This window comes from Juglans regia, chromosome 8 (assembly GCF_001411555.2).
Source record: "Juglans regia cultivar Chandler chromosome 8, Walnut 2.0, whole genome shotgun sequence".
Taxonomy (NCBI): Eukaryota; Viridiplantae; Streptophyta; class Magnoliopsida; order Fagales; family Juglandaceae; genus Juglans; species Juglans regia.
The window spans coordinates 14,976,737-15,002,052 of record NC_049908.1 but is presented as its reverse complement, the minus strand read 5'-3'; the positions used below and the strand labels follow the sequence as shown (position 1 = coordinate 15,002,052).

Below are 25,316 nucleotides of genomic sequence, written 5' to 3'. Positions count from 1 at the left end.
AGGCCTTATCTCTAAGAAAAAAAGTTAGTTGAGTAATAATACCAATTACTCGTCAGGCAGGCAGGCCTTATCCTCATGGAGAATATTTCCGATAAATTCTTCGACACTTTTTGTTTTTAATACCAATTATGAGCTCCCCCACCCACTTCTTTTTTGTGCAAATGGCAGTAAAAGTGGTTTAAAAGTAAAACCACGCATGCCAACGCTAACCTTTGCATAGGGGTCCAGCTATCATGCGAGAAGGGCCGGGGTACTGATCGAAGTATTTTTAAATGAGCATTACTACACAACTTTCACCATACTTCACACTCTATATTTTTTAAAATTTTTTAAATTTTTAATATTTTTTTAAATTTTTTTTGAGTTTATTCTTTTTAAATTATTTCAAATTTTTTATTCATTATTCATATAATAAATATTTAATAAAAAAAAAAATAATAAAAATTAAAAATAATGTGAAGTGTGGAGTGTTAGGAGGTTGTAAAGATTTTTTATTTTTAAATATTAAAAAAAACAAAAACATTTGTGATTACAATTCTTATATATAAAAATAATATTATATATAATCGTAGAATGAGTAATTACAATTCTTATTGTTTTAAAAAAATATAAAATTTATTATTAAAAAATTAAATTTTTTTTTTTAATGTAGCCATAGCGTGTATACTCACTTTTTCTAAATGAATTGCATGATACTTGCTTACTTTACTACTTGCAAATTTCATTTCTCTGTTAACAATTCTTGGGTGGCATGGTATTATTATTTTTTTAATATTTAAAAAATAAAGAAATTGCTAATATATATGCTCGGGGTGATGACCTAAGTATGTGACCTAAGCATGTGACCTAAGCATGTGCTCGGGGTGCATTTGGACAGCATGTGAACAAATGCAGTACCTTTCAGTCATAACCACTGGCCTTCGGCAATGTAGCGAACCCATGCATAAATACGAGAGTTGTCCATACAATAAAATTGCAAAATTATTGTAAGGGGAAAATGGAGGAGATCCGTGAGGTTGCTAAAGCTTATTACGAAAACTTGACAGAGCAGCAGCAGGAGAAAGCCCAGGATGAATTCAAAAAGATGAAGTTGGAAAACAATAAAAGCATGAGCCTAAATGATTTCTTGGATTTCTTCCTGCAAGACAATTATCCAAAAAGTGTTGCTTGTTCTTTGTTCAAGGATCTAGACGTAAATGGTGATGGCAGCCTGGATTTCGACGAGTTTATCACCTTGTTCTATCTGTATCAAAGCAAGAGGCTATTGTATTGTCGTGGCTGCGAAACGTTTCTTAATGGACTCTATTTCACTTGCATCAAATGCTTTGATTCCACCAATAATAGCTACGACCTCTGCTCCTTGTGTTACCGGAAAAAAAATATTCAGCATGACCATGGAGATGCAGTCTTCTTGGACAACTACGCTTTACTCCGCCGGAACATCAAACGCTCATCGGAAACGGCAGTAGACCCAGTTCAGGTATAACATCTTTGTTGACTTTATAGTTAGTGTACTACTAATAATTATGTCTGTTAGATTTATGGAAAATGCTTCATGTCCCGCCGGGGCTCTTGCTGAGCTATAGCATTTTTTTATCTATTTTTTTCAGTTTTTTTTATATAGATATTTTTAATAATTTTAAATATTTTAAAAAATAAAATAAAATTATAATATTATTAAAAAATATTTTTTTAATCACGAAATAGAATAAAAAATAATATTAATTCTACTTTGTGATTAAGGAAATATTTTTAATGATTTTTTTTTTTACTTTCTGATTAGAGAAATGTTTTTTAATGATATTTTATATTTATTTTATTTTTTAAAAATATTTAAAAGTGTAAAAAAAAAATCTATATAAAAAATAAATTAAAAAAATATACATAGAAAAGTACATGTTAAGCCCAACGGAAGCCCCCAGCGGGGTTGTAGCATGTCCATTTTAAATATTTAAAAAAAAAATCATAATATTATTAAAAAATACTTTCTTAATCATGAAGTAAAATAAAAAATTATATAAAAATATTTTTATAACTTTTTATTTTACTTCGTGATTAAGAAAATATTTTTTAATATATATTTTTTTACTTTCTCATTACTCGATCGACTAATATATGCATGTCTTGTGCTTCTTCTTAGATATATTAATTAATATCATGTATGGCAATCGTACGTGTTCCACGATCGATCACATGATGATGGTCCTTTTATTTATATCTCTAAAAAAAGAAAACAAGTTTCTTAATCCTACGTGACTTTGTGATAAAGCAATTGATCTTTGGTGTAGGTCAAAGACGATGAAAATGAAGGTCAATATGTCTCTGAATTATCGGATCATCAGGTATAATTAATGTCTTTTACTTAATTAATATGGTATCGTTATTGTTTATTTTATACCAGTAAATTGGAGTCTTATGATCAGTGCTCTTGTTAACATGATAAACGCGATATATTCTTAGCTAGCAAGGCTCGACTTCTTTGTGATCATATATATATTTTTTGATTTAGGAAAACATTGCAACTCATGAAGCAGATTTAGATGACTTTAATTACCAGGTAATCTCTCTTTTTTATATATAAATATATATATATATATATATTTATATCTTCTACTTCTTGATCTATCTCGTGTTTTTTAATTGAATTTTTTTGTTTTTTCCTATGCAAGTTTTGTAAGGGTGCCTGCATAGTCCTAGATGGAATAGAATTATCCTCTCTATTTTAACTCGGAATGGATAGTAACTATTTATTTAGGTTAAAATAATATTGAATTTGGAACGAGTTGAGTTTGAACAAACCGATTTCGTTGGTTTGGAATTCAAATTTCTCAATCAATTGGATCAGTCCCTTCTTAATTACATTAAAAATCATATATACTTATATTGTAGGATAAGTGTGAGAATACTCTAAAATTCTTTCCTAATTAATCCTAATATATTCAATCATATACCTTTCTCATTGAAACATATCCATCCTTCATTTGCTTACACTCGACTTGGCTCAGATTTTTCCTTAATGAAGTTATTCTATTATCAACCTAGTGTATAGATCAGTGCACAATGTTTATCACTTAAATTGTAAGAATATTTGATTTGTAAAATTCAAATTTTAAAATTTCTGTTCTGAATTCTATATATTATAATTACTAAGTATATATGTATCCACAAAGGCTAATTATAAATAGAATTTTTCTTCCCTAATAAACAACACATATTATAAGCTTGACTTGGTTCATTTGAGCTTCTTCAAAACAAGCAATGACGCATAGAAAATTGCATATATCAACAAGCAATATAATGGTAATATGGATGTATATGCATGCATGCGTACTTATCATGTGTGTTTAAATTTGTGTATCAACCATGCATGCGTGACTTCTTGCTGACCAACAAATATTTTTTGATGTAGGAAAATCATGAAGAAGTCGCAAATGCATCTAACCAGCTGGTAAAACTCTCATTATAATTAACATGTAATTGTAAGTCGACCAAAGGCTTGCTAGCTAGCAACGTACCGTACGTGTTAGACTTCTGGCTACCAAGACCAATTTATTGATCTAGGAAAACCATCCAAACCAAGAAGATAGAAATGAATATAATTTAATGACTACTGTTACACATACTTACAGTTTTATTTATAAAAAACGTAGAATCAATTTATTAGATTTCTTTTGAAAATCAAAATTTTGAGTCTCAGATTTTATAATTTTCAGCATATCAATAACTAGCTCGTGAATAAATCAATTTTTTTATATGTTTTTCTTAAATACAATTAGCATTTCTAGTATTGTTTTCTACTTCTCTATCTTATGTTCAGTACTTTTGTTGCACACACATGATCTATACATTTCATATAGAGTAAAGCTATATACAGTCGTAAATGTGCAAGCACCGCACAATTGTTTTGGAAAAGAGCGGGGTTTACACGAAAAAAATTAGTTTTTTTTTTTCATGTAGATCTCGTATTTATTTACTTTTTTTTTTCAAAATGATTATGCGGTAGTTGTATTCTCTATGACTATAAATATAATTTCTCTTTTATATATACAAGTCGATTTGAATCCTATTACCATTGTTAAACGGATGAAAACATTTCTCAATTATATGTGAGACGTTGTTACTTATAAAAGCAACTTCTTAATTGATGCAGGAAAAAATTGCAAATCGAAAAGTTGCAAACATGCCTCGTTACCGGGTAATTCTCGCATTCACTTCTTCCATGTGATATCAAAGTCAAATACTATATTAGAAGATATGTGATTTTGAAAAATTTGATAAAACTTTAATTTCCTAGGTAAAATAATTGGGGTGAAAAATTAATAAATTCATATGCTCATATGTGAAATAAATATTAAGTAATTTTGCTTTATCTAATTAAGAATGCAAAAAGAGTCATGTCTTGTTGGCTGGTATCAATTTTGGTTTGACCAAAAATTGAAATAAATAATAAACAAGTTAGACACGTTTGACCCAAACCAGATAGTTTATTATATAGGTCAACATGACACAACACATAAATTCATTTATTTATATGGGTTCAATCGGGTCAACTGGACACCACATGCTACTCGTTTGACCTGGCTAAGATGCAAGCAAACCTCTTGAGTAAATTCTCTATGCCTACGTATGGCACCCCTCATGGATGAATCTTTGAAGGCATATGTCTCAATGACATCTTTGACATCATAAGCAATATCTCTTATGCTTTCAACCAAGTTGTTTATGCATGGTCTCGTTTTCATGAAGTTTCGCATTTGCATCTTTCTCATGTAAACATTGGATTCATTTGATCTCAGTTTGCTACTGTTGGACTTGGTCACTCTCTCCAGCTAAGTATCTTGCTTCTTTAATGAACAGATCAGCAAAAATTTTCACCATAGAAGAGATAACAACATCGACTATTTCTATCTCCCAAAAGAAAATGGATTGACCCATAAGCTTGAATACTCTCTCCCCTTCATTTAAAGAAACTAGATTCCAATACGACCCGATTCTTGATTTGGTAATTTGGGTCGACATGAATTAACCCAAACTGGAATACTCTCACCCTAATTGTGTTATTTCATGTCTATTTTGTGTCAAAATTTGACTGCCTTAAATCTAATTAATCTACATTTCATACTAAAACGAATAAAGAAGATGTTCTCTATGGGAACGATTACTAATGGGGTAAGTCGATTCGAAGATTATTAAAAGAATTATGATGACTATTTAGTCCCTTCTACATGAAACCAGCTTATAAATCTTCATCGAACTATTTCTTTTTGGACATTTTCTTTAATTTCGGGCATGCATGCAAGATAAATTAGAATGATGAACCAACAATCTCCATTTGTTGTTTAAGCTTTCTGTATATGCTCTATAGATCAATTACACACTTATTATATTTCTAATCGTTCAAATTTTAGAAACGCGATCGAATAAGAAAATTCTTTGCAAGACAAGCTGCAACCATGACATCAAAAGTAGTAGGCGACATCTCAAAGGCTCCTGACAGTACCGACAATTGCAGTGTCATGTGATGGTTATCACGTAAAACAGATCTGGCAATTGCTTTAAATTAAAGTACAAGTTAATTATAAGCTGTGAATTGTTATTCCGTGTTCAATACTATCATTTCTAGCATTATTAATGTGTGCATGCATGTGTATAAATTGACAATATGCCATATTGTATCATAGTACGCATGCATTAGTCTAGATAGATATTGTATCATATTACTATGCCTTCATTGTCTATAAATAAACAGCATCTTGAATTTTATAAACAACTTTATTAATGGAGTAGTTCAAGAACAGTTTAATTATGGCAAATTTCCTTATAGTTCTAAAAGTTGACTAACCATCAAAATAAAATGGGATGAGCCAAAGCAACACATATATATATATATATATATATATATATATATATATTAATATCATTTATTGCGAAGCCAACTTTTCAATATCAAAATGAGATGAGGTTACAATCCCAAGCACAATGGAGGTACTCGGACTTCGCCACCACTTGGTGGTCCAGTGGGAGGGGAGACTACTACTCTAAACCGGCCATTTCTATTTCGTTTATTTTTTAAAAATTGTTTAGTATTGAGAAATTTTCTTTTATTTTTCAAATTGAATCTCGTGTTTTTGAAATAAGAGAACTATAAATCTTCATGTGGGAGTCCATGTGCTTTCTGTTATCTTTATTGATTGGAATTTGTAAAATTGGAACTAATTCAAAATTTGTTACAGCACAGGTTTGTTAATTATTTTTGAAAAGAGAAAATGATATTTGTAATGAATCTCAACCAAGATAAAGCATGAGTCTGAGTGATTTCTTTTTTCTTTTTTTTTTTTTGAAAAAAGAAAGAGAAATGACATCTCGATTTCATTGATAACACTAAACTTACTTTTGGAGGAGAAAAACCATATACATTGTGGAGGAAACTATTGTGGTGGAAATATTTCAAATTAATGGATTTAAAACATCACAAATCATACATTGTATAATTGCCAAATATAAGGTTTAGGTAATGTCTGTAAGGTCCAATAAGTGTAATCAATAAAGTGACATAATCGGGTCATTAACACATCTCTAGAAGTCTATAATTTTGGTCAAATCATGCACTACAACATTTGTTCGATTGATTAAATTTAGTTTGAACAAGATTCCGTTCAAACGTCACAATATAAGTTCAAATGTTATATAAAATTCGAACATATATAATTGAATGTTCGAACTAAAATTATTAACATTCGAACACTTGTAGTTGATAGCTCGAACTTCCATTTTGACATTCAAACATTTTACCATTTAAATTCGTTCGAACATTTAGTGTATTATTCGAATAGTTGTGTAATGTTAGATTTGCCTGATGGTTGTTGAACACAGTTTAGGCGTTACGTTCGAATGTCTTGATTACACCGTTTGAATAATGGTTGGCACTTATTAACCGTTTGAATGGTTTTTTTGTGTTTGAACAATTTAATATTTTTTTCACCCCATTAATAGAAAATATCAAACACATAAGTAAAATCTTAAAATACATTAGTACATGTTCAACAAACATAAAAATAGTCTCATAGATGCAAAGCAACTAAATAAAAATAGTAGTTTTCATAATACAAAAGAGAGTTGAAAATCTGATCTATAAATTAAATTAGTTGATTGGAGGCCTGAATTGTTGCATAAGCATTTGCATTTAGAGTTGCATTTCTCTCCAAAACTTTGCTGGTTACTCTTCTTATTGTTTCATTCACATCTCCAAGTCAACTCGTTGGGCAACTAACTAACTCATACTGGTTTGTCCTCAATTCCTATATCTCTGACCTCACTTCCTCTAATACTCTAGAAGTATTAGAGGCATTATTGGACGATGAGGACGAGCTAGAGGGCTTGACACAATGACCCAAATCCCTCAGATAGCCTTGGACAATGAGGACGAGCTTAGTGGACTCAGAACCATTGTAAGAATTTCCACATAATCACTTGTTGTAAAATTTTGATCAATTGCAAACTCAGTATGCAGGGAATCCATTTTTTCCTACACATAAAAAAAATTAATATTGGCACAAATATATAAATACATTTAATTAAAACAGATAATAATACTTATATAATTTTCACGGACATTGGGATGAGTTCAATCTCCATTACAATTACTGATGTAGCATATAATTTTGTCAGATTGTAATTGTTATCTGACTCTTGCTACATGACAAATATTTTATAAAAATAAAGTCAATAGAATACAACAAACAATAAACTTGAGAAAAAAATAAACTTACAAACTTCTTAGAGATGCGGTGAAAAGATCTTAAGCCTGTATAATAATAAATCTTCAAGTTCGATCTATTTGCTTTATTTGTAGAACTTTGCTCCTACATAAAAATTGTAAATATCAACAAGAAAGATTATAAGCGATGACATGTAAAACAAGTTGTTTATTTACCTTAAATGCAAGATCCTCAAACATATCACAAAGTTTCTCCTAATCTGAAGGTCGAACATCCTGAAAAGGATTTTGGCGTGCGTCGTCCTTGTTCTCGAACATATTGTAATGCTCATGACATCTAAACTTATATTTCCAAAATGCATTACACATAAGCTCATCAACATTCTTTATGATATCCCGTATTTACGTGTATTTTGATTAAGTAAATTATTACATTTATTAAGAATATGAGTTTTTTTGTTTTCAATTTTAGATGATTTACATGATATTATTTTAAGAATTTTAATTGTTAAATCAATGTGTTTTCTTGTAATTAATTATTGTTCATTATTTAAATTGCGTTTTATTTTAAATTAGTTTATTGTTAGATTTAATTATTTTATTTTCATTTAAGCACTACATTTAAATTATTTTATTGAACTTGTTATTTTGAAATCCTTTTCATTGGATCATTTGTGTGATCCAATATGTGAGGATTGGATCTCATTTCTTTCCCTCACTTTTTCTTTTTCTTTTCTTTTTCCCCTCATTTTCTTTTCTCCTCTCTCTCTTCTCTCCCGTGCACGAGCCCCTCTTTTTCTCCCCGTCTGTGCGCCGTCCACCATGAGCCTCCAGTGTGCATCACCGCCCTTCTCGTTTTCTTCCCCTCTGGCCGGCGACCTCACCCTTCGATTTCCAGCCCCTCTCGCGCCGCCGTGAGCCCCCACGCACAGCTTCAAGCTGCGACACCTCTTGTGTTCGCAAGCCGCCGTCGCGCCCCCATTGGCCACCATTTCTTCACAACACTATCGGCTATCCCCAGCTACCTAACCCACCCATCCTCAGCTCAGATCCGCTACCGGTGAAATCCATCCAACTCCATTTTCATTTTGGGCTTTTTGGACTTCAACCGCCCTCTACGCCGCCACCCACAGCCAACCACCACCACCATTAGCTTCACCAACATCCCTAAGCCCTTCCCTAGTAATCTCAAGTTTTCGTTTGTCCCCATTCAAGATCTTGCATTTTGGACCCACAGCCATAGTGCATTTTGCACTGTTACGTTGCTGTGCCGCCACCTCTTGCACCTCTATGATCCTTCGAAAAGTATATTATAGCGTTGTAAGTATTTTCCCAAAGAACGTTTGAGATTTAAATGTCTTTTTGCACTAACTCATATTTATTGTGAACTAGTTGGTTGTGCCGGACTAAGTCCGAAGAGTAAGGGGGTCGGTTGGGTTGGAGGATGAAGTTGTTTGTATGACTGTACTAAGTTGGGATTTGTTGGTTGTTGGATATTTGTGTCGTGTCATGTACATTGCATATTTCACGTATGTTCATGTTTGTAAATGAAAACTAGATTTTCGCATAATTCCATACATGTTCATGTGTATACTTAAAATACTGGGTTTTCATGTGAGAAATGATTTTGAGTATGTTTGAAATGATTGGATTGACTAGTTTGAGAGAAAGGAAAAGAGACTGTAGGGATGGTAGTAAGCAGGGTTGGTGGTATAGTCCTGCCTGCGATTCCCGCCTACGGTGCATGCGGTAGGGATGATGATAAGTAAGGATGGTGGTAGAGTCCCGCATGTGATTCCCACCTACAGTGCTCTGATAAGTACCTATTGTGTGGAAAGGAACTGTTGGGATGGTGGTAAGCAGGGATGGTGGTATAGTCCCGCCTGTGATTCCCGCCTACGGTGCACACGGTAGGAATGGTGGTATAGTCTCGCCTGTGATTCCCGCCTACAGTGTCCGATAAATGATTATGTTGTCGGTTTATGATTTAATGGTTACAAGTACCATTTTCCCAGAAAATGGTTGGTTTATGGATTTGGGCCATTTACTGGGAAAATGGTGGGAAAATTTTTTTACGGATTATATTTTTGGGTCAAATGGCATTTTTTTGGCGTGTGTTGGAAAATAATCATTTTATAGTAAAATGAGATTTTGGGGTCTGTTTGTTGGTTGCATTAATGCATGTTTATCTCGTGGGTTGTTTGGATTATACTTACCTGCGGTACCGTTTTATGGTATCGCAGATTTTGATGCAGATGAGGACGATGAGTCTTAGGCTTTGGCTTCGCTGGAGAAATGATTTAGGATTGCTCTCATGTATCGAGATTTATTTTCCTACTTGTTATGTATTTGCCTTTTGTAATATATTTTTCGGGATAACTGTATAACTTTTTTTTAAACATTTTACTTATGTAAATTTGTATTAAAAAAATTCTGGTACTTAGTTGACTTAGTTAAATTATCCACTGCGTTGTTCATTGTACACGATTGCATGTACACACACTTGGCACTATCGTTGGGATGCGTGACCGTGCTGTCATCATCCCGTCATCACGATTCCCACGTTTCTGTACTTGGGAGTCTGGGCATCACAGTCTTGCACTCCTCCCTCCAACCAAAATTTAGTTCAAAGTCAGTCTTGAAAAAATAAGACTCATGAACAAATTAATTGCATATTCTATATTTTGCATAGACATTAAATAATTTGATAAATGAATTAAATAATTACCAAACAATGCTTCTTAATAAACTATTTGACATCTTAGGAAACTTTTTGCCATGAACTCGTAGCCAATGGTGCATAAGTAAGTGAAAGAGCACCCACATGAGAAGCAAACTAGGCCGCTGGTTCTTCTTCACGTCCAGTATGATCGTCATAAATGTTAACGGCCTTCATCTTATTAGATTTATGATATTTTTCCAACGTCACGTCTGTGACCAACCGCTCATTTTCCACTTGATTGGTCATGCCAGTGACCAACTTTACAATAATTGTTTTTAAAAGCACTTGGCTATGTTTCTCGATTTGTGTAGGATGTAGTACTAGAGTAATGGTTTTTTGGGACGAATCATTTCGTCCCAAAAACCCCATTTTTGAAAACAATTCGTCTCTAAGTTGTCTCAAAACATTTTTTGAGACCAAATTTGATTTTCGTCCCGAAAGATACTTTTAGGGATGAAATTGGGCAGATCCATTCGTAGGCATTCGAACGAGAATTTCTTCTGATACGAAACATTTTCGTTCCAAAAACCCGTTCGAATGGAAATCATTCTGTTCGAACAAACCTGAATAGTTCGAATGGTACAAAAACTCTATTTGAACAACCGAATCGATTTGATCCTATTCGAACGGATAGAGTGTTCGAACAGTGAAAAAATTGTTGTTCAAACACAATTGCTACCAATTGACTCACTTAAAAATAAGTAGCATAAAGGCTATCTCAAGTGCAGGAGAGTGTCACTTAATAATTAGGAATAAGTTTCAAAATCGTTTCCTCAGAGAAAGTGCTTAAAAATCAAACTCGTGTAAAATGGTAAAAATATTTATAATGGGAAAATAAAAATAAAAGTGATGATATGTACAATGAATGAAGCAGTGCAATGGAAAAGAAAATTTACTGGTCATGAACCAGATTCATGTTTGTTGGATTTGAGCGATGAAAAGTAAAATATTAAAATACAAAACAGTAAATTAAAATTGCTAGAATTAATAAACTAAAATTTAAAGGAGCAAGAAAAATAAATGACATTAATTTAAATTGTAAAAATTAAAGGTACAGGAAAATTAAATGATATAAATTTAAATAGCAGAAATTTAAAGTGTAAGAAAATTAAATAATATAAATTTAAATGAGCGGGAAGTAAAAGTGAAAGAAAGTTAAATGAAATAAATTTAAATTTATTTCTCAGCCAGCTTTTTGTCCCCTCTTGTTGCCTCTTCCAGCGTGAATTGCTTTTTTCATTTTTTTCTTTTTGTTTCTCTCCATACTTCCTTCTTCTTTCTTTTTCGGAGTAACGGGAATGAGAGAGACCGAGAGGTGGGGAGAGAGTGCTGAGAGTGAGGGAGAGACGGAGGCAGTGGCCGAGGCGATGGTGCTACTGGGCTTCACGTCCGTGGCTGCTGCGGCGTGCATGGGGGCTTCCGATGGTGGCGCTGGCTTCGTGTGGGACTGACGGTGTAGGCTTGATCTCCTTCTGAGGACATGGGGAGGCTGGGCCGTGGCGCACGGAGGTTGGCAAGGAAGGAGAGCAAGTGCTCTGTTTTTGTTGTAGAGAAAAAGAGGTTGCCGTGGTGCAGGAGGAGGCTTCACGGTGGCTGTGCATGCGAAGGGGCGCTGCATGTTTTTATTCGTGGAGGTGCAGCTTAGCTGGGCACGGAAGTGGTAGATGGTGGCTTTTGCATGGAGGCTTGGTTGTGGCACTGTGTATGAAGATGAAGGAATTGAGCGGAGGTTTACGTGAATGTGGTTATTCATGCTCATGCATGGGGTGGTGGTGTTGCCGGGGCTGCAGGCCGTGCGGTGGTTTGGTGCATGGTTGTGCAGCGGCTTGGGGGCTGCAAAACAAAAATAAATAAGTAAAAACAAAAACAAAACTAGAAAGCTCTATGTTTTAGGGTGGTGAGGTGGGAGAAACCGCATTTGGGGTGGTTTAAACTGAATACAGATGGTAGTAGTATTGGTAATCCTGGTTCTTGTGGCATTGGTGGGGTTATTCGGGATGATTCTGGTGGGATGGTTCAGGCTTATGCTTCTCATATTGGTTTTGGTTCGAATAATAAGGCAGAGCTTGTAGCTCTCTTGCATGGATTGAGAAAATGTAAATCTTTGAATATTTCAAATGTGATAGTTGAAATGGATTCTATGGTAATAATTTCTTGGTGGCTAAGAGGAAGATGTGGAGTGTGGTACCTTGAGGATTTCTGGGAAGAAATTGTTGATTTAACTTGCTCGGTTCAATGTCAGTTTCAGCATATCTTTCGTGAAGCTAATAGGGTGGCGGATTGGCTAGCTAAGGAAGGGGCTTCGGGTTCTGATTGGGATTTTTTTAATTTTTATAATTTGCCTCGGGTTCTTAGAGGGTTGTGTCGTTTGGACTCTTTGGGTTTTCCTTCGTTAAGATGTTAGTTTCGGGTTTTGTTTTCGTGTTTGTTTTTGTTTGGGTTTCTGTTGGGTTTTGTTTTTTGTTAATTGGTTTGATTAGGTTTTGGGCCATGTTTATGGTATTTTCTTGTTTCCACGGTATTCCTCCGCCATAAGTGAGGGTATTTTTAATAAATATTGGGAGGGGTCACTATTGGACATGTGACTGCCTGCTCTTCATAAATAAAAAAAAAAAAAAAACTAGACAAAGAAAATAAATAAATAACCTAAGACAAAAAAACAAAAAAACAAAAAAACAAAAAACTAGACAAAGAATGAAGAATAAAATATTAAAAGTGTGTGCATGTGAAGAAATATTATTAAATCACAGGTATTAAAATCAAGTATAAATTATGCTATTAATCAATTTAGATCACAACTTGGATTTATGCCTCTTAATCATTTTTCCATCTAAAATCAATAATAAAATAAAGAAATAATTAAAAATATATTGGTTTTAAATGTATAAAATATGCAATAATCCAGTTCAATCACCAGTTCGAATATAAAACGACCGTTCGAACTCTAGGTTTTGCTGTTCAAACGGGCTAGAGTTTTCTTAGGTTGTTGAAATGGTTTTGTTTTCCTGTTCGAATGCAAGGTAAAAGGATTTACGGTTCGAATTGGATATTTTCTGTTCGAATAGTACTCATGATACATAATTAATTTTAATTAAAAATACTATACTAATATTAAATAATATAATTTAAATATCACATTGGTTCAAATGTTTTGGGACAAAATAATACAAAGATAATTAAAGAAAAATAAACTCTAAGATTGTGGTGATGACATAGAGTTTTGGGACATCATTGATTGCCACTGTTCAAACATTTTTTGGGATTCAATCACAAGCTTCTTTTGTATGTTTTCTTCTAATCTTACCTCTAAATTCGCTACTTGATCTAATTGGGTCAACAAGTCTTTTTCCTTGGACCTCAAATGTTCTATCTCAAGGCCTTGCTTCCTCTAACTCATGAGTTTTGTCATTCGATCTGACTTGAGAAGAAGATGATGATGTTGATGATGACTTCACGCTATGTCCTAATCCCCTCAAATATCCAGAACGTGGTCCAAGAACTTGAGAAAAGATCTAAGCATCGTTGTCAGTTGATTCATCAAATGGATCAGCAGCAGTTTCCCTAAGTGATATCATCTTGTCCTATAAAAAAAATTTAAAGTTAGTATAAGTAACAAAAATATTATTAAACAATTGAATTAAAAAAACTCAAGCTTACACAATTTGCATATGCTTCTATACCGGTCCAAATACCATTATGATTTTTATATGTTTTTGCATACAATTAGGTTAGATTATAATCAATAGGACTTTCTTCTTGCTGCAATAGGGAAATCTATATTAGAACTTAAATCAGAAAGGCATATATATTAATGTTTAAAGAGGACTAGTATAACGTTACCATTTTTTCAGATAAACGGTGAAAAGATCAAGAACTCGTATGATGGTGTATCATTAAATTTGATCTATTTGCTTTGTTCGAAATACTGCGTTGCTAAAAGAAAAGAAAAAAAAAACATTATGTCTATATGTTTAATACATCTATCATACACTATAAAAAAAAGATAGTAGTGAAATTACTTGATAAGTAGGATTTTCAAACATATCACAAACCTTCTCCCATTCGTTTGGTGGCATTGCTCGAAATGGATTTTGATGCGCCTCTGTTCAGTATTGAACTTCTGATAGTGTGCATGACATTGACTTTTGTACCTTCGGAATGTATTGGACATCAGCTCCTCAACCGTTAGTCGATTCTCTCACCAGCCAAAATTAAGTTCAAACTCGTCCTTCAAAAAATTATAAACAATTAGTACAAATATAAACTAATCATAAATTAACATGTTATACTTAAATTTTAGTTAAGTAACTTATTACCAAGTAACGAATTTTGATGTGGTCTTTCTTATCTTTGGAAACTTTGGCCTAGATGGATGTAGTCATCGGTGCATATATGCGAGTAAGGGTACCAACATAAGAAGCAAACCAAGTTGCCGAATCCCCAGAGCTACCGGTGTGATCATCAGGAATATCAACTTTAATTTTTTTTCCATTTCCTTACTTTCTCTATGCAGACACCCCTTGTAGTGTCTCGACCTCGGCATTGACTTACAACAACTATATATATGTATAGTAATTAAAGCACATTTTAATTAAATACTAATTTCTTGAAAATGTATATTATATTACTTAAATCGAGCAATAAATATAGTGTTTAATTTGGTAGAATACCTTCTTTTAGGCTTGGTGATGTTGGCCAACCATTCATGATTCATGGCAGGTGAACTAATTGGGGAGTCAATAATGGATGGAGATGGCACACGAGTTGCTTTGCATTTGGAAGGCATATCTGCTTGCTACTGTAATAAATTATTATTCTAAAAAATGTTATAGATATTTATAACAACAATACTTACACAAATATTAATTTCATTCACTATCAGTTTTGCTAAACCAATCGCCCTCATTCTCACTAGACATTTCAGTTGATTCATAATCTTCTGACGTTCCACCCTCAATTACTTCTGGTTGAACATCTTCTCTATCCAATGAGACCATGTCATATTGGCTTAGATCAACAAATAGAGTGATGCCTGATTCGTTTTGTTAATATGCTTCTTCATTTGTCGAACTATCAAATTCTTCATGTTGTTCGTCTGCCTTTGGAATGTAACCATATATATTTCTTGATGCAAACTATCCACTACTCGCTAAGGACAGAACTCAACCTAGTTGTAAATCTACATAATATACAAGAATAACTAGATTTAATAAATAAAAAACTCTGTAACTAAGTAACTACACAGAGACATCATACGAATAATATGAGCCTTATTTTTATATATACACATGAGATATAATTTGTAAATACTTTGCAAAGAAACTAAATACCCAAATGATATTTAAAATACAACCTATATTCAGCATATTGTATTTTAATCAAAATGATATTTTGCATTTCTCGTTGCATTTCATTTTGGCAATCTATTTCTTTGCTTCTTCTTCCGTTTCTCCTCTTTCTTCTTTCTTATTTTCTTCTTCTGTTTTTCCCCCATCCTCTCATTATAAAAAAATATGGCTTTTATTCAATTATAAATCACTAGGTGTGAATGGGTAAACATATAAGAATTCTTATAAAATACCCAAACTTTCTTAACATTAACACCCAAATACCCAAATATTCCATAAATCAAATCCAATAAATAACTACATATAAATTCAAAATACAAAAAACAATCCTTACCTCAACTACAAAGCAATTCCTCTCTCTCTAAAACCTCTTTCCTCAAGGTGGGCACTGCCCTCTCTGTGTGTGCAGTATCTCCATGACCGAATGAAGGAAATAAAATGTAATCCGCATAAAATATGACTGAAGGTATAGGGTTAAGTTTGTAATGTAACGCTCGAACGAGTAATTACCTGTTCGAACACAAAAATTTCACAATGGCACCTAAATTTTGCAGGTTTTAATTTAGCCTTTAACCGTTCGAACGAACATCACACTCGTTCGAACGAAAAAACCAAAATATTCCTCGACAAATTCCTTTATTGAAGACAAATAAGAAATTCACTATCGATTCCGTATGCCACATATCCGTTCGAATGGATGTATATTCCATGGATTTGGTGCCAAGTTTTCCTCCAAACACATTCTAACGAGAAAATTTCTTTCAATCAAAGTCTGATTCATTACACTAATTGTTCGAACAACATACTAATTCGTTCGGACAAGTACCCTATCTTTTGAAACAAATCTATTATACAATATAATTTATATAATACTAATATACTATATTTACTATTATCTAGACTGTATACTATATATATACTATATATATACTATTATATATACTATTATATCCTATTTATATATATATACTATAATATAGTAATACTATATACAGGTATGCACTGATTTTACATTTTCAAAAACCGATTATACACCTATTACCTTCATAAACCAATACCTCTACTTTTATCGGTTCCGATTCGGTTCGGTCCGATATTTCAGTTTTAATAGTATTAGTATTAGGATATAAAATGTAATTAATACAATAATATACATTAGTATACTAATTAATTAAAGTGAAATATAATTAATATACTAATGTATTATATGTTTACCAAAAGGAATATGTTGAGAATTTATTAGGTCATAAAATATTATTAGTATATATATTTTATGTTTAAAGCATATGATCAAATAAATTTTCATGTTTAAAATTAAAATTTTATGTTATAAATTATAATAACATTATCTTATATATAATTATAATTTATATTATTTATATAAATTATATATAATATAAAAGATATTATATATTATATTAAAAAAATTAATTTAAAATATATAATATAGTGAACCGGTCTAGTCCGGTCCAGTCTTAAAAAGCATAGAAATAGAATCAGACCGGTACTGGCTGGTTTTGGAACAAAGGGAACCGATCCGATCCTGGACCGGTTCAGGTCAGTCCGTGTAACGTCTGTCCTTGTGGTGAAACTTTTTATATAATGATTTTAAGAAAGGGCGACAAGAATTACCGTTCATTTCAAAACTTTTTACTTCCATACCCAGGGTGCAAGACTCTACGTTATAAAATAAAATGTGCTTTGAGAATAAAAGAGGTTTATAACAGAAAACATCAATCTTAAAATAAAAAGGCCTCTCATACAATTAAAACTCACATGCCTAGACTTTCGTGTTCTTCCCGTCCATCTTGACGCATTCTGCTCATTTAGTTCCTGTGAGGGGAGGGGCATACATAAAACTAAAATGAGTCGAATACTCAATAAGTATTACTTAATACAGTTAAAATATACTAACGTAGGTTTTCAATCATGCATTCATCATTTCATACATACTATACGTACATGAGACATGCATTCCTTTTGAAAACATCACTAGGCAGAGTTTTTCTTTAAAAATGAGCTTTCTTTACGTAAAACGTTTCTTCCGTCAGTGCCTTCATTTCTTAAAGAGTTTGATGCATTCATACGTTCTTTCTTAACACTTTCTTTTGCTGGTACACACTGTTATGCCTCGTGTGTTGGGGTTAGTGATTTTCCTTTGGACCTGGATTCCGCCTGTGGCCACGGGTTGGGAACCCCTTTCAATTAGGGGCAGCACTGGATGCACTACTAGTACTACTTACCCGGCATTGCAATCTGCCCAGTCCTTTGGTACCCTTTCATTCAGTCATTGCCATTATGTATTTTCATGCATTGAAATGTTCATTTCTTTTCAGTCATTTCCTTTTCAATCATTTTCATTTAATAGTTCATTCGTGGAAAAATGTCATTTAAAAGCATGGCTTAAACATCATCTTTTATGACATCCTTTAAAGCATCAGTTCATATGGACATTTTAATATCGGTTCATCGGGATGTTTTAAGACACTTTCTTTGCATCATTTAAAGCATCACTTAAAGCACAAGGCATAAGCCTCACATCTCATTTTTTGAAAATACATACAATAGATACTACATATAGTCATCCATTCACATGCATATACTTAACACTTTGGTTGCATAAAAGGGGACTGCCAAGAAGGGTCATACATATGTATACTTTTAAATGCTTAGCATGCTTTTCATAAAACATCGTTTCATTTCGTTTCATAAAGCATCGTAAAGAGAAACATTTCATTTTCTTTATTTTCATATCATTCAGAAAACTTTAGAAGAGTATGAACATAATACTTACACGAACTCTATGCTATACTTATTTCATGCAGTCCATTCATATGCTTGTCAGATGGCAAACTACATGCTTCCATATAACCTTAGTGTCATTCTCTATCTAGTGCATAAAGCAATTAAACTAGAAGTAGAACTACACTTCACTTGGAAACACTCTCATTCTATCCCGTGCTGTTACGTGTCCCTTACTATGCTAAAACCTTCAGGATCTATTTACGGTCACTACCTCTTCCAATCTCAAGGTTTTACCTCGAGTGCTCATCCACTAAAGTGAACCTCTACAATTCACCTTAGGGTTAAGAAACCAAGACCTTCGTCTTACTCTTCCTATTGACCACATTCCGACGCATGATTCCAATCGACAGAGTCATGCATCCCAATCCTAGACAATACATTAGTCTATACCTTCATGCATCTTAGCTCACAATAAATCCTCATTCCCATCCATACATGCCGCACGACTTTAATACAACTCTGAGACTTAAGCACCGTGTAACCAAGCTTAGGACAAATTACCCATTACATATGGTGAATCCGTCCAGCACATGTATCTAACCAAATGCACATGTACCCTACCTCCTTATCACTTAAGATTAACATATAACACGTTGATCACTTGCTTGTATAAACAAGCCCATACTCCAATATGAACCTTCTCTTAACCCGGCTAGCATGACTCTTCATGCTACTTGTCCCTCTTGACAGTTCATCCCAGCAGTTAACGCAATAAGACTCCGTTCATAACTACACTTTACGTTACATCATATAGCTCAATACTATTCTCAAGCTGCATTGTGACCTTGTCACGTCACCAGACATCCCGCTATGTCATTTCTTCGCCAACTCCTAACTCATCATGAGTACGGTCCCTCACGTACTCCTATCACATCGTGACATCTCGTCACGTTCCCGCTACATCGCTCTTACACTAACTCCTCACTCATCACTAGCATGACTTCTTTTTTAACCATGTCACTTTGTGACATTCCCTCATCATGCTTCCACTGCGCTACTCTTACACTATTCTGTCACCTCACACATACTCCCGGCCCTAAGTCAACTACACAGTGACACCTGTCACCTCAGACTAATGGCTACATCACAGCTACTTTAGGACACTATTCTACAGTTCTCGACACTACTCAAATTACACTCTACGCTCATCAACTACGCAACTATCCTTATCTTCGCAACACGCCACACGATGTATCGCTTCACCTCATGGAGTATACTTCACATGTACTCCGTTCACACACGCTACGCCACATCACCACTACGACATACACGCCATATGGTGCATCGTTCCACCATATGGAGTTCGTTCCACCACATGGAGTACATTCCACGTGTACTCCCTTCACACCCTATGCCACTTCACTACTGCAGCACACATTTCACACCCACACTTCACAACACACTACATAGATACGCCCAACACTTTACTACACAGTGAACTTCACAATTACTAACAGCACAGTCCACAACCTAACCAACCAACTAACATAATAACGAAGATAAATGGAAAGAGAGTTATACCATCGACTGGATAACCCGTGCGTTGCTCGCTGTCTGGCATAGCCAGTGGTGTTGGAAGCCAGTAGCTTGGGCGGTAGCGGTCACTACCGTGATCTTACGATGGGACTATCTCAGAGACTTGATCTAGGATTTTGGCTACTAGATCTAGGCTGTGCAATGGTGGCCGACATGGTGGGGAGTCCGTGGGTGGCGGGTAAGGCCATGTATAGTGGCTATTCACCTTACATGATGGCTATCCACCATGTAAAGTAGCAGTTTGGGCTGAGGGCTAGGCCATGGGAGGTTAAGGGGGGCTGAGGGTGGTCTCGTGGTGGCTGGGGTGGAGGAGCACGGTGGAGCCGTGGGTTTCCATGGGGAATCCGTGTCTCAAATAGGGAAAATGGAGGGGGAGCTTAGTTGATCGTTGGCTGGCCATGGAGGAGCTGAGGGAGGTGCGGTGGAGCTAGTGGTGGCATCGGTAAGGTGGCACGGCTTCCTATGGAGTCAGATCTGGGCCAAATGGTTAGAGAGGAGCCATGGGAAAGAGAGAGGCTTGAGAGAGGTGGAGGGCTTGGCTGGGCCGAAAGAGCTCAGGGAGGAGTCATGGTGGTGGCTGTCGGTGGTGGTGAAGTCGTGTGAGACCCATTTATGGGTAGTGTGCATGTGTACGATGGAGAGTGAGAGGGAGGCTGGGCTTGGAGGGTGGAAGCATCGCCAGTGAGAGGAGAGGCCGTTGGTGGCGGTGCGGTGGCCTAGAGGGCCGCATACGGCGGTGCAAGGGGGAGAGCAATGGGTGAAACCCATTTCGGTTGGGCTACCGCAGGAGGAGAGAGAGAGTTGTGTGTGGGGGAGCTCGGTGGTGGCTAGCTTGGTCACTAGCATGAGGGTGAGTTGTCGATGGTGGTGGTGAGGCTGGGTGGTGCACAACAGCGCTAGGCTGAGCTGAAGGAGATTCGGTTAGGGGAAGGGGGTGCGTGTAGCGTAAGCTGAATGGAGAGGAGAGAGAGAGAGGGAAAGGGAAAATGAGGGAGAAAGGCTAGGGGCTTGGGTATTTAATTCAAACCCTTCATTTTGGGATCTTCAAGACTATCTAACACTGAGCTTTAAATACTGATTTGAAAATGCGTAAACATTAACTTAACTAAAAAGTACTGAGAGGAATTAAGATAGATTATTATTTAAACTAAACTTTAGTTTATAAAATAATATTCCTTCATCATTAATAAAATGATGAAGTCTTATTTAATATCTTTAAGAGAATAATACCATCTAATTAATTAGAGTTTTCAACATAATTTAAATCCCATAATATTTTAAATAACAAAAATCACATTGATAAAATGATTTTATAAAATTATGATATTTTTGGAGCTTTTCATAACTATTATAATTGTCTTACTTAAAATCAGGCTTAATTCAGTAATACTGGAAATACTCCATATAAATATTTCCAGGACATTTAAAATATTCGAGAGCTTTAAAACACTGGGCTCACTTTAAAAATCAACTGCTAACATTAAAAACACGCCTTTGAGGTTCGGCAGGCATAACGAGGCTCACAGTCGCTAGAGAGAAGGGGCGTACTGTTACATCCTCTCCTCCTTGTAATAAATTCCATCCTTGGAATTTGTTTATGTCAGAAAGAATGAGCGGGGTGTTACAGTCTGGGCCAGTTTTCTGGTTAAGTTTTACACCCCTATATATACTATATATATATATATATATATTTTAGAACCTCCATACTTTATTGAAATGAACCCTCACTTACAAAGGAGGAAAACCAAAACACTAGTCGTATAACCACAAACTAAAAACTTACAATGAAACTATACCAAACCCAACAAAACCCAAAGTAAAACATTATTCCCTAAAACTAGACAAACCAAAATAATCCAATCTTAACAAACCTCTCACCTGGTGGGGTAAATCTTTGGTACCCAAGTTTGTACAATTTCTTCCTCCCTCACCCGGCCTTGCCAAAAAATCCGCCACTTTATTCCCTTCCCTAAACTGATGAGTAATTGTGTAATCAAAATACTAAATAAGCTCAATAAGCTCCTCCCAAAAATCGCATAAGTGCCAGACTGTATATGAAAAGTTTTCCAACGCTTGAACCACTAACATAGAATCACATTCTATCTCTAGCTTTCTTTTATTAAGATCCCTGCAAAGTAATAAACCATGAATTAAAGCACGAAGTTCAACTTCATTATTGGTACCATGAGTAAACTTTGCCAAGAAAGTTGCCACCAGTTTCCCTCTATCATTACGGACCACACCACCACCTCCACAACTGCCTAGATTACCTCTGCAAGCACCGTCTAGATTAAGCTTGAACCAACTAGCCTGAGGCTGTGTCCAAGAGATCATCATTGGTTGACGTCGAAAACTAGAAAAGATTGAAATGCCAAGCTTCTTCACGATCACACCATCTATGGTAGAAACAACACCTGCCTTTCGAATCTTCCCTGAAATTAACATCAACCACGTCTTAATTGAAAACCAAACACTATCCACTAACTCACATCTTCCTTCCATCCTAGTTGAACACCTCCACTTCCATAGTTTCCATGATATCAAAATAGGTAGCAACCCGATTAGGACTCCCTTTTAACTAGATTTTTTTGCACATCTAAACCAATGACATACACGCTGCCACCTGTTCAAAGATGGCAAAAACTTCACACCCAAAGCAATTGACACCCTCTTCAATAATTCCTTGGCAATTTCACCTAAATTTAAAACATGATCTCTATACTCTCTTTCTCCCAATCTACAACCATTGCATCGCGAAGTTAATGGAACACCCACAAATTGAACTCGTGCATCCACAGGAAGACAATTAAACTTTGCTTTCCACATAAAAACAAAGGCTTTTTTCAGTAGAAGGTTATGCCAAATCCAATCCATACCTTCCAACTTAGCTCCTTGTAATCGAACCAATTCCAAAGCTGAAGCTGAAGCTGAAGAAAAATGGCCATCATGACTTGGTTTCCAAATCACAACATCCTTTCCTACACGACCGCGAGACACTGCAGCTATAATTTCATTCGCCTTGTTACACCCAACCAAGCTTTCAAACAACTGCACATCCCAATAACTATCAACCTAAACATCTTTAATCTTCAAGTGAGGACATGAGATTAAAGAATTCAAAATAGCTAGAGGGCCATTAGACATCCATTTATCAAACCAAAACAAAATGTTACCCTCTCTATATATAATATATAATATATACTGTAATGCCCGTCCTTGTGGTGAGACTTTTTATAAAATATTTTTAGAAAGGACGACGAGTTCGATTTAAAATTTTTTACTTCCATACCCAGGGTGCAAGACTTTACGTTTATAAAATAAAATGTGCTTTAGAATAAAAGAGGTTTACAGGGAAAAACATTATTCTTACAATAAAAAAGGTCTCTCGTACAATTAAAACTCATGCCTAGACTTCCGTGCTCTTCCCCATGGGCCGTGTCCGTCCTGACCATTCAGTTCCTATGGGGGGAGGGACATGCATAAAAACTAAAATGAGTCGATGACTCGTAAGCATTACTTCATACAGTTAAAATATAACAACATAGGTTTTCATTCATGCATTCATCATTCATACATACGTGCGTTCTTTTGAAAACATCACTGGACGGGGTTTTTCTCTTAGAAAGGGGCTTTCCTTTCTTTAAAATGTATATCCCGTCAGTGCCTTCATTTCTTAAAGAATTCGTGCATTCATGCGTTCATGCATACTTTCTTATCACTTTCATAGGCCAGTACACACTATTACACCCCGTGTGTTGGGGTTAGCGGTCTTCCTTTGGACCTAGACTCCGCCCATGGCCACGAGTTGGGAATCCCTTTTCGGTCAGGGGGCAGCACTGGGTACACTTCTTCTACTACTTACTCGGCATTGCAATCTGCCCATTCATTGGTACCCTTTTCATTCATTCATGTGGCCGTTACGTATCTTCATACATTAAAGCATTCATTCATTCAGTCCTTTTCATTTAACAGTTCAGTTCATGGAAAAACATCGTTTAATACATGGGCTTAAACTTTCAGTTCATTTAAGCTCTATCCTTCATTTAACAGTTCATTCATGTAAAACGTCATTTAAAGGCATACATGGGCTTAAATGTCAGCTTTCATGGCATCCATAAGCATCACCTTAAATGTCGTCTTCCATGGCATCCATAAGCATCACCTCATGGCACTCATAAAAGCATCGGTTCGTAGGATCCATAAAAGCATCCGTTTTCATGTCTTACATGCATTTTCTTCAGTTCATGGATTTTCTTAGAAAATACATACAATAGATACAGCATATAGTCATCCATTCACATGCGTATAATTAATACTTTTTTTGGTAAAAAGGGGCTGCCAAGGAGGGCTGTACATACGTATACCTTTGAACCTTTAGCGTTTTCTTTCGTAAAACGTCTCTTCGTGTCTTTTCGTAAAGCATCGAAAGGAAAAACGTTTCATTTTTGTTTCTTTATATTTTGGAAAACTCTAGAAGAGTATGAACGTAACACTTATCTGGACTCCATGCTACTTGCATATCATGCAGTCCATTCATGTGCGCGTCAAATGGCAACCTACATGCATATACATAACCTTAACGTCATTCTCTATCTAATGCATAAGCAAATTAAACTAGAAATAGAACTATGCTTCACTTGGAACACTTTCCTTCTATCTCGTACACTTACGTGCCCTTTACTATGCTAAACCCTTCGGGGACCACTTACGGTCACTACCTCTTCCAAACTCAAGGTCTTACTACGAGTGCACATTCACTGAAGTGAACCCATGATTCACCTTAGGATTAAGACACTAAGACCTTCATCTTACTCTTCCTGTTGACCACATTCCGACGCATGATTCCGACAGATGGAGTCACGTGTAAGGCCCAGTTTTGTTTTGGTGAGGCCGGTTCGTGTGTGAGGGCCCAGCCCCTTTTCCTTGGAGGTGTGCGAACGGCATCGTTTTGGAGGTTAGTAATTCCTTCCTCAACTCTTATCTTTTTTCCCCCCGATTTCTTTTCCCCCTCTTCCTCTTACGGCTTCTTTTCTTTTTCTGCTTCTTATGGGTTTCCCTCTTGCAGACACACTCTTCACAGGTAACCCATTTTCGCCGACTGCTTTTCCTTGTTTTCTTTGGGTTGATTTCGTGCGTCTGAATCACGTGGCCTAAATCTCCTCATTTCGATTTTTTCCTTCCGTGGCAG

The 25,316-nt window shown here is 35.3% G+C and overlaps 1 protein-coding gene across 3 annotated transcripts in view; it reads left to right on the top strand.

Moving 5' to 3' along the window:
* The first annotated feature begins 972 nt into the window (after positions 1-972).
* LOC118343694 overlaps positions 973-25,316 on the top strand; it is a 94,695-nt gene continuing 70,351 nt past the window's right edge. The window contains exons 1-6 of one of the 3 annotated variants that reach the window (XM_035692938.1): positions 974-1,480; positions 2,289-2,342; positions 2,510-2,557; positions 3,410-3,448; positions 4,151-4,195; positions 5,409-5,802. In XM_035692938.1, the coding sequence (XP_035548831.1) occupies positions 998-1,480; positions 2,289-2,342; positions 2,510-2,557; positions 3,410-3,448; positions 4,151-4,195; positions 5,409-5,522 (783 nt within the window). In that variant the 5' untranslated portion in view covers positions 974-997 and the 3' untranslated portion in view covers positions 5,523-5,802. Of the gene's footprint in view, positions 1,481-2,288; positions 2,343-2,509; positions 2,558-3,409; positions 3,449-4,150; positions 4,196-5,408; positions 5,803-25,316 lie in introns of those variants that run through there. The other 2 variants (XM_035692939.1, XM_035692937.1) reach the window with 2 other exon arrangements.